Source organism: Aptenodytes forsteri, unplaced genomic scaffold (assembly GCF_000699145.1).
Source record: "Aptenodytes forsteri isolate BGI_AS27 unplaced genomic scaffold, ASM69914v1 Scaffold156, whole genome shotgun sequence".
In the NCBI taxonomy this organism is placed as follows: Eukaryota; Metazoa; Chordata; class Aves; order Sphenisciformes; family Spheniscidae; genus Aptenodytes; species Aptenodytes forsteri.
This window is the reverse complement of record NW_008794166.1, coordinates 142907-159468: the sequence shown is the minus strand read 5'-3', so window position 1 is coordinate 159468 and position 16562 is coordinate 142907. Positions and strand designations below refer to the sequence as shown.

The following is a 16562-nucleotide window of genomic DNA, read 5'->3' as shown; positions in this document are numbered from 1 at the left end:
TTTCTAGGGATCTGTTCATTCCACCACCCTCCAGCCACTGTCCCTCTGGAGCACTAGGGATTTGTCATGTCTGAAACCTGGGTACTGGACAGCTTGTGCTGGTCCTCAGTGGTGTTGGGACATTCTGACTGTTACTTTTCTAAGTTGGATGGGCGCTGAAAAAGCAAAAATCTTTTTTTCTTCTTTTTTCTTAAATGTAGTCCTTAATTTCCATACGTATAAGCAGTAAGCAGTAATACTCAGAAGACTGGCTGAGCCTCAGAGATCTTCCTACAGTGTCACGTGCTCAGGATACTTCGAGTTGCGTCAAGATTCACGGTTACTGGTGTTTATCTCTTAAAAGTGACTGGGATGAGGATTTAGTTTTGGATGCAGAAGTTGGTTGGTTTTATTGTTTAAAAGCTCCTCAGTTGTTAGGGAGGCTTTAGCTCCTGTTTTACTGTTACAGTTTAATGTCTGAGTTAAAACTATAGCTGCGGGAGGATATTCATCAATTAATTCCCTCTTCGGAATAAAGAGGAATCTGACAAGAACAAGGAGGGAGAAGAGATCTTCTTGTATGTGAGAATTTGAGATAGACAAAACGTGGGTGGAGTTTTACATTGTTCCTACATCAGGAAGATGCAAAGGGTGTAGGAGCCAGTGATGAAGGTTTCTGGTCCTGTTCTAAATTGTGTAGTTAGACTGATTGATTAAACAAAATATTGACTCTCTTTTGGGGAGGTTGCTAGTGCTATGTCCATTATGATTGCTATACCCTACAGGATGCTGTGAGGGACAGGGGTGGTTGTGTTTGTTCCCCGTGCTCGTAGAAGTGTTTGGCTGTGGGTTTGGTTGTGGTATTAGCTAAGCCAAATAGTGCTGAAGAAGTGAGGTGCTGGGAAATAGGAGAGTTACTGTGCCAGTGAATGGTCACAGAGCTGGAGCATGTGGCTGAATGAGGAGTAAACCTCTAGTGACTTCTGGTCAGTTTTTTGCAAGCTTTCGGAGCTAGTTATGATGATAGCACAGAGTGCCATGACTATGGATGGGTAGTCTGCTAGGAATTTAGTGTTGCAGGACTCTCTTCTCCAGGCCGCATGTGGTTTTACAGTGAAGGATAGGCATTATTCCATTGTATCTGGGCATGAATGAGTGAGAGAAAGGTGGGTGATTTAAAGAATACCTAAGTAGAACATCCCTTTTCAATTTTGCATGTGGAAAAGGGTGATGGTTAGAGAGAGGGAGCTGTTAGAGAGAAGCCGAAATTGATTCCAGCATTTAAATGGTTTGCTTGTTTTCGCCATTGATAACCACCAAAGTTGAGATTGAGGTTGTTTCTAACCAGGCAATTTCTATAGCTGAAAATGCTCTAATTGGGGAAGGACAAAAATAAAAAAAAAAAGAGGAGGAACCATGTAGCTATGAATGTTTGGTTTTGTGCTGGGGGCTCCTGCAGTGTATGGTTTTGGTGGGCTAATAATACAAACGGAAGATGTGAGCAGGGTAGGGCTAATAGGGGAGTTGGAATATGATCAGCTCTTAAATAGTGGTCTGATAAGAAGAGGTCATAGAATCATAGAATGGTTTGGGTTGGAAGGGACCTTGAAGATGATCTAGTTCCACCCCCGCTGCCATGGGCAGGGACGCCTTCCACTAGACCAGGTTGCTCAAAGCCCCATCCAGCCTGGCCTTGAACAATTCCAGGGATGGGGCATCCACAGTGTCTCTGGGCAACCTGTTCCAGTACCTCACCGTGAAGAATTTCTTCCTAGTAAGTCTAGCTTCTTTCAGTTTAAAACCATTATCCCCTCATCCTATTACTACACTCCCTGATAAAGAGTCCCTCCCCATCTTTCCTGTAAGTCCCCTTTAAGTACTGGAAGGCTGCCCTAAGGTCTCCCTGGAGCCTTCTCTTCTCTGGGCTAATCAACCAATTGCTACAGGCTAACAGGGCAAGGGCAGCATGTTGAGTGAGCAGGAGAGTTAATTGGGCTTGGTAGATCTGTGGGGATTAGAGTTGGTGGTGTTGGGAGGTTTAAGTTACGTAAATCGCGGAAGCTGTGTGTTCATGGTGAGGCTGCTGCGTGGGCTGGACCTTTGCTGGCTCTGCAGTCTGAGAAGGCAAGTCTGTGTACAGCTGTCAGAGTGGATGAAAGGGGTTCAGCTTCAGGTGTTGGTCTGAGAGGACAATGAAGTGTGTTCTGTCAGGGTGGAGGTGAAACCAGGTCAGTTTGGTGGAAAAACGTAATGCAGTACTGCTGTGAGTGAATGCTGAATAGAAGCTGAAGTGTAGAACTACTATTCCAAATTTGGTTTTAATTTATGTGGGATTGATCGTAAAGCCTATGAAAAGGGAGAAGTGGTATGTGAATTGTCTCACAATAGTAAAGAGAAGACCTGTAGCTAGGACCTCTTGGCATTGGGCTATTGTGTAGTGTGTGTGTGTGTATATATATAAAAAAATCTGAACACTGTCTGTGTCTCCGTGTTCAAGGTTTGGTAAGAAGAGTCTACAAATAGAGGCATATTTATGCAGAGGTGTAGAGGGCTGAATCTTTATCAGCTAGGTTATAGTCCTTTCTCGAGGTTTAATTTCTCCTCTTACCAGCTTTATAATGAAATTCATACTGAGTCACACAAGTCATATATTGAAACTGTGCTGAAGCTTTCTTATTTAGATAAGGAGAGGTATTTGAAGGGGGTATTTAGATTTCAATCTGACTAGCGTGGCCTTAGCTTAAATAAAGTATTTGACTTGCACTGAAAAAATTGTTCTGTTGGTTTTAACAGAAACTAGAAGATTTTTTTAACTCTTGTTTAAAGCTAAGGGCTTGACATGTTTTGTTCTGTCAAATACACTTTTTATTTCCTATGCTTGGTTAATAAATGTTTTTTAGCTGAATAAAAAAAATACTTGCTTAACTAAGATTTGGTAAATTGGGCTAGGAACAGTCACAAAGGGTCTGATTTATACAGACATTTTTCAGGTGTCAAGTGAATGCTTTAGCTAAGTCACATTTTGATATTTTAGATGTACTTTGAAGTACCTTGTTACTGTTTATCTCTTCTCAGTATTTGTATGTGGTAGGTACTTAATGAAAAGGGTGGCTTGGCAGTCTATGTACACCCCAGCACCAGCTTATTATTATATTTTACCGCTAAATGTCTTTTGGGACATAATTTTCATAATTTTTTTTTTTTGTTCGTTCGTCAAGACAGGATGGGAGAAACGGGTTACTTTTTCTGTCTCCTGCACCTTGACCTGGTTTATTAGTGGTAATGGAAGAAAATGCATATCTTGAGATTACGCGCATGTAGAAGTCACTGTAGCTCTTAATTCCCAAATCCTGTGTTCCTACATGTCTCTATTCTTTCACACCCATTCTTTTAAAATGATTGGTATTTAAATACTTAAAATTGAGAAATGAAATCACTGCCAAAATGTCATGCTATTGCAATAAAAAAAGTGAAATAAGCCACCACTCATCAAATAGCAATCATTTGCGCAGTGAGGTACGCATTGGAGGAACTAATCACTGATTCAGTTGGTCTTTGGAAGTATTGCCTCAAAACTGTGTATTAAAGCTTGTGATAGACAAGCAGGTATCTCAGACTGTTGTTGCATGTGTCATATAAATCTTCCTAACTGATTAGACTGGCTGGTCGATATGCCTGACGCTTGCTTTAAGTTGATATTAAATAAAATAGTGTACTATAACGTAGACGCTGTTCCCTCACCACACATAATAGCCACAAGGTGCTTTTGGTTGCCCCCATTTTCCTCACTCGCACAAAAGTGGGAAGCGATGGCTGTTTCCACATACCTCGTGAATGTTTGGAGCAGCCTGAGGATAACCCTGTCTGGAGGACAGCAATGAACATACAGCTGTACCATTTTAATATTGGGTATTAATCTTTAATTCCACATCACAGCAGTTGAGTGAATGGGTAAGGGAAAGAAATCCAAAACAAACGGCAGATATTTACATCTAAAATTCACACCACTTATTTGTTGGTTCTGGAAACATGCTATCACAATATATACAATGAAGTACCTTTAGGACACTTGTACAAATTATTTTTTTCCTTTTAAATTTGATTTCCATTATAGATAAGATAGCTGTTTTCATTTTATTTTAAACATGAATACACAAAAGAGAAGTGGTTAGAGGTTTTTGCCTTTTTTAAATAAGCACAGAATGCCAGAGGTTAAAAACACATTTACAGGGCAGAATACCAGTCAGACATCACAATCTATACATTTTTTGCTCAATTTCCTGTACAAATACACAGCATTCAAATGGGGGTATTTACAAAGAAGCATGATCAGAGGAAATTTTAAATATCACATAATTTGTTTCCCAAAGGCTCTTGCTCTCTCCAGCCTCCCCAGTTTTGGCTGATTCTCCCACAGAAGGGATATGCAATATCCCTTACCTAAAAAAGGGTCAGTAAGCTAAAAAGCAAACAGAGGACGGAAAAGAATCTTAGTTTTGCACACAGTAATAAAACCAACCCAACCATTGAGGAAAAAAACCTGTAGGATTCACAGAAATTGTTTTAATTGCTTTTCTTCTACTACTGTAGTTCCTTTTCAATTTTGTTTTTCACATGGGGCCAGCAGGTACACTGACGATGGAGAGACTTGTAGCAGAATTCCACCAATTTTCTCAGGAATGCACATGCTATTTTGTTACGCAAAGAAAACCCAATGAAAGCAAGTACATAGTAAGTTTGAATTAGAGTTAGGTATAGAATGACCAGGTCCTGTTCAAAACATCCTGTTGCCGTGGTTTATACAAGGAATCTTCAAATCCTGCTGGGCAAGCGCAAAAACTGCTGTTGCTTCCACCTACTCCAGCACTGAGCTTGATGTTGGAGTTATACTATGTTATAAGACACCCCACCCTACAGAGAAGTATTAGTTCCAAGAAGTATTAGTTCCAACATTCACAAAATCTTAGTAATAGTCTTTCTATCTTCTGCCCCCTTTAAGGCAAGCGCTGACAAGGGAGACAGAATACTTGGAAGATATCAGAACAGTAACAGAAATTTAACTCCAGAGAGGCTTAAATTTGGTAAATTCGGCAATTTTTTCCGTCCTTCTCTGTGTGGACCTGCCATCAACTGGGTGTTTGTATACATCATCTAATTGATCTTCAAACCCTTACAAACACATCATAGTAATATCAGACTCTCAAAATGGACTCACTGCTGTTGTACAGTGCCTCTAATCAGAGCAGGATGATATGTTTTGAGAGACCGATTAGAGCTGCAGTGGGCAGGTTTTCCAGCTGACTGGGACTTAGTCCCATGTTAGCTGCATTCTTGTTTTTGCAAAGTTTTATTTGCAAGACCCGCTGTTTTTTGCAATAAGGAAGCTCAGTAAGTCACTACATTTACCACTCTTAATCTTCCTGCCAAAAAAAAAAAAGGGCAGAGGAGATGGAATTGAATACTTAGTTCTCTTAAAAACTTCACTTGAAGAATCTCAGTCAGATTGGAGAATAGCATACGTGAAAATATTTCACTCATTTCTAAGGAATTACCTGACTTACTTACCTTTACCAAAAACATAATTTTGAGTTGAGTTCTCGTATGTATGTTCTATACCAGAGATCCAGCTTGGTTCATTAACATTTAGGACTGTCAGTATAGGAAAACTCTCCTTCCTGCTAGAGATATGTCCACTATAGGCCAGGTTTTATTATCATCTTAATTGCGAAGGATATAATGATTACAAGCAGCCTGTGTTATAACAAAATAGAGGAAGCAAGAGAGACTTTGTTCCAGCCAAATAGGCCATTTAAGAAACAAATCCATAACTTAGTAGTTTTGCATGGGCTAGAGCTTGAGAAAGAAAAGAAGAATCCTCTTAAAATCCCCTTCATACAACCGCTGAGTCCAGACTTTGCACAGACAGACTCTTTAGGAGAGTTCAGAAGCAATGTACTCTGCCCAGTCACTGTATTTAGAGGTAGTGCTAAAGGTGACCTGTAAAAGATTTGTGATATCCTTTTTTGCTTCTTTATGCTGTTTGTAGCATGAGAAACTGAGTGGTTAGGGCAAGAATTGGATATGAAAGTTGAGTGCTATTCCTGTTTCTGACACTAATTTTATATGGTGGAGGTAAGTCTCTTATTTGAATGTGCTTCAGATTTTTCAGTGGTAAGAAAGAGGGTGGTCTGTTGCCATCCTCTGGAGTGTGCTTTGCAGTCTGCAGGTGGAAAGGGTTATAAGGAAGGCTAAAATGTGTGTGGGCATGGTAGGGGGAAGGAATATTGCTTGTTTATCTAAAACATTAAATATTTGATACTCTCTTGATTGAAAGTTTCTTGAAAAATATTGAAAATAGGAATAACAGATTTCTTAACTGTTCTTTTCGAAAAACAGATCTTGGCTCTGTTACCCACAAAATTTTTTCCTTGTTTGTCATGTACTGAACTAAGCAAATACTGATTAAAAGGCTTATTTTATGTTTATAGACTTGCACTGTCTTCATCTCTGCACAGTTCTGTTTCTTGTTTTTGTTTGTTTGTTTGTTTTTTAAACATTCTTCAGCCCTTTCTGGAGCTGGTCAATACAAAAAAAATGGGGGGGGGAGGCTGTATTGCTGCCTGAGGAGAAAAGAAAAGAAAAGAAATCAACCTTCCAGGAGAGAGAAGAAGGAGCTCTTAAAGCTTCTTTGTACATTCTAAAGAAGCAAAAGAGGAAACAAACATTTCTTCTTTACAGGTTGCCTTTAAGATCCCTGACTCTAGGGTGTACACTATATACTGGGCATTTCTTGAATCTTAGTGCTTCCTGTCTACTGTGAGAGATGGAGATTCTTTCTGCACACCAGCTGCAGTGAGTTTTTGGGAGGGACTGAGGACGTTATGTTAACAGGGAATGAATCTCAGCTCCTGGGTGATGGAAGTTGGTGAGAATTGTTATGTTCAGCCCTGAGGCAAGGATTATTGGATATGGTGCATTTAAGCCACCTTTTCTTCACTGGCTGGGTCATCAACCAGCTGTGGCATGAAAAATTCAATTTGGTGGTGGGTGGGTGGTGGTTTTTTTTTTTTGAACTGGAATAGAAATGCTGGTGTCAACAGCCTGCCCAAATTTGGGCATGGGAAAGGCCTACAATTAGGTTGCAGCTCCAATGGCTACTAACCTCCTCTCATCCTGTAGCACAGATGAATAGCATATGATTCCAATGAGAAAGCAGGTTGGTTTAGCCAGTGAAAGCAAAGTTTAAGAAATCAAACAGTACATAAAAAACAAAGGAGGCAGAGTTTGTTGGAAATGATATCTTGGAAATCAGTGCATCAGCACTGGTTAGATTGCCTCAGCACCTATGAACCAATGCAGGGAGATCACTGCACAGATATGTACAATCCTGCTCTCAAAAGAGCCAATTTCTTCTTAGAATTGCCATCTTTCCACTGCCTGCAGCTCATGCACCTTCCAGCCTGACAGTTCATAGAATCCCTGATTTCAGCAATGAGCTTTCACTTCTGTACAGCAAAGAAATATATCCCTAGTGCAACTGCTTCTACTCATGTGCGTCTCAGAACTGGGAGGAAAGCAGTTTCAAAATCAACTTGCCACATTCCCCCCTTTTTTCCCCCTCTGCTTAAAATTGTATTTTTCAGCTTCTGCAAGTCTCTATGGCTTGTGTGCCATTTGATGTGGTTAAGAAACTGCAGAAGGAATAAACTGTCCACTGCACAGAAAGTTAAAAAACATAACGGAAAGGTCTAAAAAGAAATTAAAAAGGAAAGCAGCAACCTCCCATGCTGGCCCAATTGCTTTTGTGGGCTCCAGACATAAACTTGCGGCAGTAGAAAATTGGTTTGCTGTTCTCCGAGTCCTTATCTCTCTCCTTTGTAGTCAGACCTGGAATGATGATGCAAGCTGCTTACCAGGAGTTGTCCCTACTGCTCACTGATGCCATGCTCCCATGCTACCCTGGCCTGCTCTTCCTTTCCACCACTCGCTGGTTGGGACACTTTACGATGCAATGGGCGGTGTTTGTCATCATCTTCAATTATCATCCCCTCCTCGTTCTCCATGTTTGGCAGCCGGGAGTGGTAAGGTTTGGGGGGTAGAGCAGGAGGAGGGTCCATGGTGTCCTGAGGAATGACTCCAGATGGAGCAGAGTGGCTTCGGCATGGCTGGGATTTGAGCGACTCTAGGACATCAGGCTCAGAGAGACTGTACCTGACAGGGAGGTAGGGTGTCTCTAGATCTTCATCGGTGTTCCAGGCCTGGCTGGGGACAGAATCCATGGTGTCTGTGCGAGGAGGTGGTTCAGAAGAATGTCCAAAATTACTCTCGCTCAAGGAAGAGACGCCACTGCTGGCACTGCCGGATAAAGTGGAGTTACTTCCATCTAGACCAGACTGCGGACTGGTGGGTGATGCAGGGATAGGATGAAGAGGGGACTGTTCGGAGAAAAACAAAACCAGGTTAAAACTGACAAAGGAGGCAACACTGCATCTTGTGTGTTGTTCCACATTTCAGTTTTTGACAGCGATGTTAATAATGGTGCAGTTCCATTTGTGTTCAAAATGTCAATGATTATTGGTTTATATGTGCACTTCCCTGACTTGTGTGGAAGTACCTCTTGTGTGTTAAGTGCAGACAAGTGTACTTAACACCACCAGAGCTGTTAAAGAAACAGTCGTTGAGTGATAATCAGGGTGCCTGAAATCACAGTGTATGATGCAAAGAAGGAAGGTGGAAGGGCCTACAACACGTGTAAGTTATTTCTATAGAATTCAACTCTGGAATAGGTTATGAGCTTTCAGTGGATTTTCTCATGTGTACATTACTAGCATGTTAAAAATAGTGTTTCTGTATTCAAAAGCTGCTTGGTGGGAGTGGAGGAGGGGGTTCCTTCAGGAGCCTATTATTTTCCTTCTACATCTCTCTCTGCTGTCCTGCCACTTCCTTTTTACCTTGCGCAACGTTCGTGCAGGCAGTGCCGGAGGAGCATCACTGAGCTGGTGATGGAAGGCATCAAAGTGCAGTGAGTAGTGTCCTGGAATGAGACAAGGATCAGAAATGCAGACTTGTGCTGCCTCACTGCAGCGAAAGAGCTGGGGTTTTAGGCTCTGTAGTGCCAGGTAGCAGCTCCAAATGCTGATAAGGCCACTCCAACCTAGGGCTTCCTTTCTGATAGATACTGTGGAGTGCATCTGTCACATCACAAAACGCAGCAATAGATTTCCACCCACCCCTGTTATCAAGGATCTCATGGCAAGGCAACAGGCTCGTAAACTGAACATTTGAAGTTTCATTTAATAGCTTTATAACCTTAAATTACCGCTGAAGATGGTCATTGGCAAGAAGCCAGGCCAAGCTTCAACACTCACACACCTAATTCTAGTCCCAAAAACCACGCAAGTCCATATTACTATAAGGACTGTAAAAAATTTGAAGATTTTGGAAAAAAAAAACCCACCAAAAAATTTTAAAACTTTGTCCAGTACTAACCTAGCAGACCAGGAAAGACTTTGGGTTTTTGTTTCTGATTGTTTTTATAGGGGGAAAGAAAGCTAAGGTCAGCTTTCAGGTGGTCTAGATTTATCTGTGCATGACTGCAGGCATTACGCAGCAGGCCTACTGGGCATTTCCTTACCATGGGACAGGCTTCGGGGAGGTACTGGTGGGGCCAAGATGCTCCCAACGTGGGCAGACAGGAATGGCAGGGCCTCTCTGGTTCCGCTGTCTAGGCTCCAGCTACTGGGCGCTGCTGGCACAGCTGAAGGATTGAAACAGATTTAACTTGGGTAACATAACAGGGAGTTTGTGGGGCCAGAAGGACTGGCTTTCTGGTATGCTCTTTAGTAGTAAAGAGACAGACTCTAGGGACTTAGTGAATGGTAGGATTGAAGGCATACAAAGACAGCATCTAGGCTACAGTGTGTTAAGTTTATAGGTTGCTTTGTTAAGGAAGCGGGAGTTAGGTGATCGTAGTGTTAGTCTGCCCATCTCCCCTTGGCTCATTTCTAGCAAATTTGAAGAGCAGTAGAACTGGTAGGGTTTTTTTTGCAAACCAGTGAGTAAGTAAAAATGAAATCTCACTGATGGAACGGCAGCTAGATCTCAGCTGTTCTGCTTGGCGGTAAATGATGACAGAGCAGAAGGGAACGTGTGGCACAACCCTCATGAAACACAGGAAGGCCTGTTGCTGCACTACAGTGGCTAAGTGAAGACTGAATAAAGGACATACAGGCAATTACACCTCAATCTGTTACAAAAGAAATCACGACTTTAAAGCCCCAATTTACTAAGCTACAGAGTTGATAAAAAATTTTGATCGCAAAATATTTAAAGACAGCAGTTTGGACTCCTTGTATTGTAAAGTCACCTGAAGAGATCAAGTCTTTGTTGATCAGAAAGGATAGAGAGAGTATGATCTTCGTGACTTTGCTTTTTCACAGAAACAGAACCTTCTTTCTAACATGAACATTTTTCAAGATCTGGAGAATTCTGTCAACCTTAAACATTATTAAAATGCACCTTCCTTTCTTCCAAACCCACTGCAAGACTTGATTCATTCTGAGAAGATAGACATGCAATAAGTGTATGTTTACTTGACAACAAATAAGCAATTTCTTCAGATTAGCTAAGAAAAGAAAAAAGTAATTCAGTGAGCCTACCAAAGAAAACTGAGATAAAAATAGCTTTTTCCATCTTCAGTTTGGAAAATGGAAGCCTGGAGAAATAAACATGGAGTTTGACATCTCCTTAATTAAAATGCCTGCAGCCATTTTTGGTGCGTTTCTTTTCTAAAATGATTTTGAAAGGTTTCTTTGGGTTGTTTTTTTTTTTTTTTCTCCTTAGTTCATGAGTTAGCATGAACACAGGCTCCCCAAGACCTGAAATTCCCTAAAGTAAAAAATATCACAAAGTGACAGCTTCATAAGACAGAACAAAACCCATAAAAATATAAAAGTAAATGTTGTTTTTAAAGAGAAACCCTCAAACTGAGAAAGGCATACAAAGAAGATACGAAGAATGTTGACAGAGAACAAGTTCAAACCAAGGGATAAATCTCAACACAGGTAATGTGGCTTCAGATGCATTTTCTGAGCACCCCAGTACACATACCAGTGCTCTAATTCGCACTACTGCAGTTGGTGTCGAAAGGCTAAAACAGAGGGACAAGATGCGTAAAAATGCCAGCCATGCTAGTCTCTCCTGCAATATACCAGCATCAAGGGAAAAGGACAGAATAAAACCTGATTTGCTTGGCCTGTAAAATGATGTGCTTGTTTTGGTTTTTTTTTAAACATCGAGATGCAGTAGAAGAATGCGAAGAAGAGAACGTGATACTCCAGTGCATAATCCATTTACATTTTCTCAGTGTTCCCTCATTCACGGCCTTTTGAGTATTTAGGAGTGCTGGAAATCATCCTGAGGTCAGATGCTTTTTGAGAGTGGCGGCTGCCTGTTAAACCCAGTGTTTTATCCAAAACGCTTCAGGGAGGAACCTACCCAGGGAGCTTTTAGTACTCTGTCCTAGCCCATCTCTCTCTCCAGAACAGCATTCAGTGGCTCGGTGGCCGAGTTTAATTAGCAGGGAAGCTGCATTTGAGCCATTCTGCTCTGGGCGACTGATGTCACACTGCTGTCAATGAGAATTACTGAGCAGAGCTTCTGACATGGCAAGGAAGGGGGTGGGTAAATTCACAGGGCATGACTGTTAACAAAACCCAGGACATATAGCACCCTGACTTACAAAGAATGATGAGGGTTCAAGGGCTGCAAAAAACACCTGTAACTGCATTTATGCTACCAACCTGGCTGAAGAGCTGGGATTCCCGTCACACCATCCCCTAAGAACAAATACTGAACATCATCTGTGTCTTTCATGGCTCCTTTGGGCCTCTGGAGGGGATTGTGTCTTTGATCCCCTTCTCTTTGTGCTGTATACTACACTCTTGCATAATACTGCCCACAAATACAAATTCAAGTATTTTTCCTAGACAGGTAAAAAATGTTGATCTACCTTTCTTTTCCAGATCTTTCTCCTCTCCAGTATAAAGATCTCACCACCTCTGTGATATATTCAGTTCAAACTAACACAGCTAAGATGGAGGTCTTAATCCCTCACCCCCCCTAGTCTTAACTCTCTGTTGTCATCATTCGTTATTGTCATCAAGTCATCATTCTGCCATTTATTCAGAACTGTACATTTGCTTTTGGTTTCAGTCTGGACCGCTCTGTAAGGCTGTCACATTGTTGAAGTAGTGTATTCTGATTTATCAGAAATTCTAAAATAAAATTTGGATTTTTTTTTCAAAAAGATACAGTTTAGTTCAGGCACAGCTACTGAAACAAAAATACTGATAAAAGTCTAATGGAGTGTATTATGTAGGTCAGACTAGAGAATTGCGATGGTCTTTCCTGGCCTTAAAAATCTTTTAAGATACCATTTTTCCTAGCCATACACATGACTTGCTTCTTAGGCAGCCTCCTTGTCTCAGATTTTGACTAATGAATTTTGCCCACTTCTGCTTTTTCAAAATGTTCCTTTTCAGATCATTTTTTGAGCCCATCGCTTTGTCCATGGCACCCCTTTCGCAAGCTCCTCCTTTTCTGTTACACAAAACAAACTAACTCCTTCTCTTCTTTCATGTTTTTTTCTGCAGGGGCTCTGCCTGTATTTTTCAAAGCAGTGAGTTAAAAAAGCATACATTCCTAATGATAAATATAAAACTACCTCAGAGAGGGATTACAAGGAATGTTAATATTTTGAACAATAAATACATATTCAAAAAAGCAGTATATCCCATTATTAAAAAATACCGTCCAAATCTTGCACTCTTCTTTCAGATAACTTCTCATTTGCTGCTTTGGAAGTTTTGCGTGATAAAGGCTGCAGGGTTTGTTTCAATAACAAAATGCTAAACTCAGAAAGCTTTCTGAAATAAAGAGGTTTGTGCAACTCCACCCTTCTGTGAATGATCTGAAATAACTATAGGTTGGCAGAAGGCCCAGTTAATTAAACTGTTAATTAAAAAAATGTGAGACAATGCACTCTGCCAGGAAATGTAGAAGCCCATTCGTTACTTGCTGTAGCATGACCAGAGTAATAATATTTTAGAAAGCATGCGTGCTAACTAGGAGAAAGAGTACCTTTCTCAGCCACAGACAGGTTGGGATCACTGCAAGGTTTGCATGGTCCAATCATTTGCTGGATCAAGGCGCGCTGGAAATTTGGAGGCTAAGGGAGAAGAAAGTTAGCACAGAAAAGAAAAGAAAAGAAAAAAAGAAAAAAAAAGTGTTACAGAGTTACCGAACAGCTGGTGCAGAACCCTGGGGCTTTCTGTTCACTTTTTTTAAGCAAAGGAAGTTCTTTAACTAAAAAAGTCATGGGAACCTTAGGCTGTGTCTACATTAGCAAGTACTGCAGTGCAATACTAGTGGATCTCTAGAGTGTAACAGTGCTGAGGACCCACAATTCATGCTGCTTGTGTTCTCTCGCGGAGTTACTTCAAACTAGCTCTAGCCTGGTCTTGCGTCCTTTATCAGCTCGAATGCATCACGTGCCTTTCTGGAGCTTACCTTTTGCTTTGGTTTAATTTGAAAGAATTGAGTTTGCGTGCTCTGAGACAGTTCTCTGAGGTGAATTGAAGTGCGGTAAGTGGGCATGATCAGGAGATTCCCTTCAAAAGTGCATGCCAGGGCCAGATTAAAATGCTTACATGTAGGCACGCCCTGAATTTTTCAATTTGTCCAGAGAAAGTAGTAGATACGGGCACAGATTGTTTGGAGACCCTGTATCGGTATATTATTTCAGCCTCTTGTGGTTTTTGATACCTCTGGAAATCACCATGGAGCTATTTAGAATCAACTTTGAGGCCAGACTGCAGGATGGCCATGGTTCTAGAAAAATGAATAAATAAAATGGTATGACTGCTTGCAGCGGATAGGGGCTCATAGGATAAAGTTGGGAAGTAAGAAGAGTCCATTTTCACAGCACGTATCTGCAATTTTAACAGCCATTACAATTTGTATCACTTGACTACCAAAGTGGGTGGCTCTAGGGGGCAATTAATAGGAGAAGTTCTGCATTGCCTCTGAAAATGATCCTAAGTAAGTTGTTGTGCTTTCCAAAAATAAAAAGGGAAGCTTTACAGTGGTCAAAAATAGTAAAAATAAAGTCACAGTTTCAGGTGGTTGAACTGACATAAAAGAAATTAGATCTGCTACCTGTCCGTTTTCCATGATAGCTGCGGGATACATGGCACTGCTAGGTCGGTCCCGATGGGTTGGCAGCAACATCATCATCTCCCGAGAGTGGCGGTACTTATCTGGTAGAGAGGGAGAGCCTGTAAACAAGTGAGAATAATCACGTACACGTGACAAACAACAGCCATGTCTCCGCATGCCCAGCGATCTAGTCCTCCTTTGCAATTTGTTCAGACGGATGATCTTACAGGACTCAAGAAAACATGGTGCTGAGCCCACTAAGCAGCTAACTGTTGGTGGGGTGCGTAGCACGAGGATGAAATAAGAACTGGCTTGTTATATACAATTAAGGACATACCATGTAAGGTGTGTAAGATGTATGCGTCCCTAGTTGTATGTTGCAAAGTGCTTCCTCTTCAAACAAACAAACAAAAAAGTGGGCATCTGTGTGGAATCAGCTGCAGCTGTGGTGTACAGTGCCTAATGCTCCCTTACCCCATAAAGTATTCTTCTAGGGTTACAGAAATGCCATAAAATTGTGCATTTTAGGACTGAATGTGGAAGAAAGGGATAAAAGCTTGAGATACACCATTCAGTTAAAGCAGGAAGCTACAGGAAGCTACTTCATGCCTCAGTTCTGGTAGAGATAGTCTGAGGTGTTGCCATTTAGTGGGCCATACCTTGGTTAGCTTCCTCTTTGTTAAAGCAAAACAAAAGCCAATAATAAACAGAATTTTCTATAAATGTGGGTGGCACTTTGCTTTTAATGCCGCTGGGTAATGTATGATTACTACCTGAGCGTGTTGGTGTACTGAGCCATTTTATGACAACAGAACGTTTACCAATGCTTGGAGTTATATAGTAGGAATATGCTTGACTGAACTATTAGTTATCTGTATAGTTGTCATTTAAGATGTTGGGATATTTCACGTAAACAGCTTCCTGGCACGTGGAATTATTTGGGACTTATGTCCTTCAAGATGAGTGCCACATAACAATATGCCTTCTGATACGCAACAGCTGACAATGGATTTGCCAGAAGAATGATTCCCATTAGTGACTTCCTAAAGTCTGATACTACTGATACACGCATCCCTTGGGATGCACAATATTAGGCAGGAATTGATGTTCTGAAGCTGCTGGAGTGAGCTTTAATTTGCACTGATTATTTCATTGTGTCACAAACACGCACTTAACAGATGGCAGCACACAGCGCATTACAGAGCCATGCCGGCTTTTGGGGAATACATGCCCCCTTTTGCAAAGTTTCCACAACCACACACATTACCTGAACGGCACTCCAACGTATGAGCAAAGGCATTGGTGCTGGTTAATGCAGCTTTTACCCCAGCAAAAGCAAACATGCAGTTTTTGGGACTAATATTCAGCACACAGTGGAAGGAACAATGTGTCCAGCAGAATGCAGGATAAGGTCCTACAATTGCAACAATTCCATCAGGGGTGGCAGATCCCAGATTAATCTACACCCCCACCCCAACATGAACAGACGCAGAGTATCTGCATTCTAGTTCCGAACTCATTTTCTCCCCAGACATAAAACAGAAACATAATTAGACAACATTATTTGCTCTTATATACAACATCAGCTTGGAAAACACAGTGTTAACACTTTATGCTGAGTCTCTTTTACTCACACATCACAGGTAGTCCTGTTTCTGCATGACAAATGTAAGGATGCTGAACTTTTAGGTGTGCCCAGAACTATATCACAGCACAACCTACACTGTAAACTTTTCCCTTTTATTTATCTTGTCATCCTTGTTCTTTAATATCCAAGATGCAAACCACCTCTATGTGTCATCAGTTTATATGGGATTATAGTTTCCACAGACCTTGCATTGCATGACCTGAAAAATCCCACATGTGCTAAATATGGTGGTGGCAGAGTCTAGTTTATGAAACAGCTCTGCTGTTTGGTACCCTAAATTTGTAAATAACTATAGCTATAAAGATTGTAACAGATTATGCCAAGTATCCAGTCTGCAAACAAAATTAAGTACTGATACCTGTGAATTGTGGACCACAAGAGGAGTGGCTATAACTGAAGCTTTTATTAATACCAGGCCTGCTTCTCTGGACAGATAGAGAGCACAATCACCATGGCTCCTTTCAGGGACTGGCAAGACTTAGAAAACAAAGTCAAAAAAAGCTTTTAAAAGCTTTCGGAGCAGCCAGCGGCCATATAAAATGCTGCAGCATGTATCAGGGTGTCCTGGTTTTGGCAGGGATAGAGTTAATTTCCTTCCTAGTAGCTGGTCCAGTGCTGTGTTTTGGATTTAGTGTGAGAATCACGTTGATAACACACTGATGTTTTAGCTGTTGCTAAGCCGTGCTTACACTAGTCAAGGACTTTTCAGCTTCCCGTG

At 41.2% G+C, this 16562-nt stretch overlaps 1 protein-coding gene across 1 annotated transcript in view; it reads right to left on the bottom strand.

Moving 5' to 3' along the window:
• Window positions 1–7904: 7904 nt before the first annotated feature.
• DOCK3 (dedicator of cytokinesis 3) overlaps window positions 7905–16562 on the bottom strand; it is a 147958-nt gene continuing 139300 nt past the window's right edge. The window contains exons 48-52 of the mRNA XM_019472565.1: window positions 14197–14315; window positions 13120–13207; window positions 9614–9736; window positions 8931–9013; window positions 7905–8414 (exon numbers count right to left, since the gene is read on the bottom strand). Of these exons, the coding sequence (XP_019328110.1) occupies window positions 7905–8414; window positions 8931–9013; window positions 9614–9736; window positions 13120–13207; window positions 14197–14315 (923 nt within the window). The remainder of the gene's footprint in view (window positions 8415–8930; window positions 9014–9613; window positions 9737–13119; window positions 13208–14196; window positions 14316–16562) is intronic.